This window comes from Bipolaris zeicola (genome assembly GCF_000523435.1).
Source record: "Bipolaris zeicola 26-R-13 unplaced genomic scaffold scaffold_607, whole genome shotgun sequence".
Lineage (NCBI taxonomy): Eukaryota > Fungi > Ascomycota > Dothideomycetes > Pleosporales > Pleosporaceae > Bipolaris > Bipolaris zeicola.
In genome coordinates, this window is record NW_006912656.1 from 1 (window position 1) to 3471 (window position 3471).

Genomic DNA, 3471 nt, shown 5'->3' on the forward strand with positions numbered 1-3471 from the left:
TTGCAACGTTGTTAAGTTATACAGCTTTACAGGTGATCAAAGTTAGTGGGGTGGGCGCTTCGCTTGTACGGGCGACTCGCTTGTAAAACACGTTACTAATTAGTATTGCCCAAGGGTCATGGGAATCCAAGGACAGCGTATATGCTCGCAATTGGGTAGCAGCTGGGTACGTAAGTGGAGGTACTAGTTTGCTGCGCGCACGAGGCTCTTCCTAATCAACTGTATCGACATGTGGAATGACGACAGCCGCTGCACCCGCATCCAGTATTTGACTGATGTGTCCAGGCTACTTGGAGGGCGTACGTATAATCGGTGAGACTCCGACGTAAGTGCGTGCAAGTATGAGCTGCGCGATGGTGTGGGCCCGGAGATGAGTGTTCCATATTGCCATATTGATGAACATGCAGTCTATTGTTGCCAATTTGCATACCATTGGGATATCCTTGCTCCTTACCAGCTCCAAGGACATTGCGGTGCACACATCGCCTTTGAGAACCCAATTGCAAAACGGATTCGACGAAGTGAGGGCTTATTCTTATGTCATCATGGTTGTTGTATGGAAGTGAACTACGAAAGATGGTGGGTGTGAATGGGTGAATCTAGTCACACACTGAAGGAGCATCTGATTTCATGATAATTAGCTATCCAGTCAATTCGCTTCCGGTTTCGCTTTAGCAAAATGTCTCCATCAGGGAGCTTCCGAGGTACGGCAAGTATGCAGAGCATCCCGAATCATTCGTCAGACGTTCGCTGAAGCGACGGCCGCTGAAACCAGTGTTCGGCCGTGCGATCATTTGCGAGCAGTCTAAACACTGCCCCCTCTGTTGTCCGTTCTGGCGCAAACAGCGAAACCGGATTGCACTCAAATACATTTTATTGGAATGTGAGTGATGGCTCGAGCTTGCACTTATGCATCCATTGAATTTGGCAATCTGCCATGGATTGTTATATTATCTTGTCTATGCATATCACGTAATCCGGGGGCTCTTTTTGCATCACTAGAAAAATGCAAGAGCATTGGGAGGGCTTGCAACTCCGCCTGGTACCTATGTTGAAAGTAAGTCAACCCGAATCTAGATAAGCCAGAGAGACCATACGACTTACGGTCAAAGGCTCACCCGAAATGAACAATGTATCTTCCCAACTCGTCACAGATAGTGCTCAAGTCCTCCAAGTCAAGCAGTTGTCCAATAGGCATTCACCAGCCTACTAGCAATTTCTCATGCAGATGCCATTGCTGCGCCATGCAGGGCCATTCTTCAAAAGATCTCGTACCGCCCGCAACTGCAGCGACCCTGGTATTTTCAAAGGGATTCCAGGAGCTCTTTCGAAGGCTTCAAACCGGTATTTTCGGGCTTCTCTCTCTATTGCACCTCATGAAGCTCCTTTCTCCGCTGGGGTGATATGACCTCATATTGATGTATGTATCCGCTGCGCACAAACAATATGTCACCTTCTCGAAAGTCGGAAATACTCATTCCTTGAGCTTTTGCAGCTGACATAAGTGAATCAAAGTGATACCATGCTTTGAGAAGGTGTCAATATCTGTGCTGCCTTGCTCTTTCCCCCATCTCTACCAATCAATCAATACTCTTCTTTCTGAAATTACTTTTTTTGACATATATAACTCATGTCAGCCACGCAGAGTAGCACAATTGACGGTGTCCGAGTATACTCTGTAAACCTTTACCATCGGAGATTTTGAACTCTTCCACAATATGGCCTATGAAATAAAAATGTAGAATATTATGAGTAGCTGAGCCTATAATGGAGCACCTTCTCCAACCTTCTCGTTCTGATAACCGTAGTGTCTAGTTCCATCCCATTGTGAGTTAATATGCGTATTAAAGTGCAACTGTAGGATAAATGTAAGATCATGTGTAAAGTTTGGAACCTTCGAAACTGTATGTTGCCCACCTCTTCGTCATGCGCGGTTTACATTGGTGCAGTCCACTAACCTAGTTTTAGATGTCAAGAAAGGCGCTGATGGCAGATGAGTGGAGGTATAGATAGCTCTCCGGATGTATTGGTTTAGAAAAGCTTCAAGTCAAGCACGTAATAGTCATAGGCCCTAGCTTGAGTTCGCCTTATTTCAACCAGAAAACAGGCCGATACTAGTTGTACCAAGAGACTCAGCAAGGGTATCTCTGGTAGTGTAGTACAATGGCAGCCTTCCCAATATTTGGAATTTTCACACAGTATGGGAAAGACATAGCCAACCATAATGAACAGGCAAAAGCAGAGGTAAAGGTTTGGAATCAATCCAGAGGTCGGTTTCAATGCCACCCCAACATTTGGAATGGTAACAAGTGTGATGAAGCAAGGGGATTCGAATTACAAGCTAGGTACACTGTGATGATTTCCAATTTGCTCCAGCGATTCAATGGCGTCAGTTAGTACACTCTCGTCTCTCAGACCCTTGAGTATACAGATATACCTGCCGATTAGATCCTTGCAGCTCCAGTAACACAAGCACAAACCGCACTTGCACTAGCTTGTACCTGCAGCGCCGTCGCAATTCCACAATTGCCTACTACGCACCCAAGCGCACCGTTTTGAATGGCAGCAGAATTAGTGCATCGGCACGAATAATCAGTTCCGCCACAACCAACGGATGACGCGGCGGATTGAATGCACGGAACCTATAAGAGATGTCAGTTCTGAAAGCTAGAGGGAGACGGAATTGGGGACTGACGCCGCAAGTTGGGATAGCGGAGGCGACAGGGTCACAGCGGGTTTGGGCGGAGATGGAAGTTGCTAGGAAGAGGAAGATAGAGAGAGTAGACTGGTAGTGCATGTTGGCTGATGTTGGTTGCTTTTGGCTGCGAGGTGAGAATTGTAGTTGATTTTTGAAAGGCGATTTATCGATGAATTTATATTTCGTTTCGGAGTAGTAGCTCTCTACTCAATTCCAACTTTCACATGCTTCTTGCCATTGAACTCCGGCCTCAAGTATGACTATTGTTATAATCTGTACCACTTTCCTTGATTTGTGACGAGAAGATGCGGGGAAACATCGGAGACGTCAACTAGATAGGGAAGGCAGTAGTCACAAATTTTTGAAGTTGTGGTCACATGTACCAGCTGTGGTTCGTGGAGTTGTTAATCCCTGCTGCTGCCCCTTGCATGGCGACGGGACGAATTTGCGGGGAAGCTTGTCTTACAATAATGTCAGTAGGATCAGCATTCACATGCAGGTATACTCCGAGATATTATACCTGGGTAAAATCCGAGGCATTGAACTTGTATCAGTGCTAACTATCAGACATGTGAACAGAGAAGGGTAGTCTAAAGACATGTGACTTGCTATTACGAGCAAGGAGTGCACTATACTGAAACATTCCTTGAGATAGAGCCTATAACTAGCAGTAGTCGCTTACCGTGTCCGTGCGCGCAATGCGCGGATTCGCGCAATGCGCCGAACCCCCCTAATGCGCACCTGCAAACCTGAGGCTATAGAGCCACATACAA

General features: G+C 46.3%; 4 protein-coding genes across 4 annotated transcripts; all 4 read right to left on the bottom strand.

Moving 5' to 3' along the window:
* Positions 1–16: 16 nt before the first annotated feature.
* Positions 17–181, bottom strand: COCCADRAFT_113432 (uncharacterized protein; the record flags this gene model as incomplete). Its single annotated transcript, XM_007720734.1, has 1 exon — positions 17–181. A coding segment is annotated over one exon (165 nt), but the record flags the coding sequence as incomplete, so codon positions are not given.
* Positions 182–998: 817 nt separating this feature from the next.
* COCCADRAFT_42248 (uncharacterized protein) lies at positions 999–1478 on the bottom strand (the record flags this gene model as incomplete). Its single annotated transcript, XM_007720735.1, has 3 exons — positions 999–1046; positions 1211–1324; positions 1374–1478. The coding sequence occupies 3 exons, from the start codon at positions 1476–1478 to the stop codon at positions 999–1001; spliced, it is 267 nt and encodes an 88-aa protein (XP_007718925.1).
* Positions 1479–2031: 553 nt separating this feature from the next.
* Positions 2032–2223, bottom strand: COCCADRAFT_113433 (uncharacterized protein; the record flags this gene model as incomplete). The annotated part of the gene is made up of 1 exon (XM_007720736.1): positions 2032–2223. The coding sequence occupies one exon, from the start codon at positions 2221–2223 to the stop codon at positions 2032–2034; it is 192 nt and encodes a 63-aa protein (XP_007718926.1).
* Positions 2224–2444: 221 nt separating this feature from the next.
* Positions 2445–2797, bottom strand: COCCADRAFT_113436 (uncharacterized protein; the record flags this gene model as incomplete). Its single annotated transcript, XM_007720737.1, has 2 exons — positions 2445–2642; positions 2696–2797. 2 exons carry the CDS (start codon positions 2795–2797, stop codon positions 2445–2447), a joined length of 300 nt encoding a protein of 99 aa, XP_007718927.1.
* Between the last annotated feature and the right edge of the window lie 674 nt (positions 2798–3471).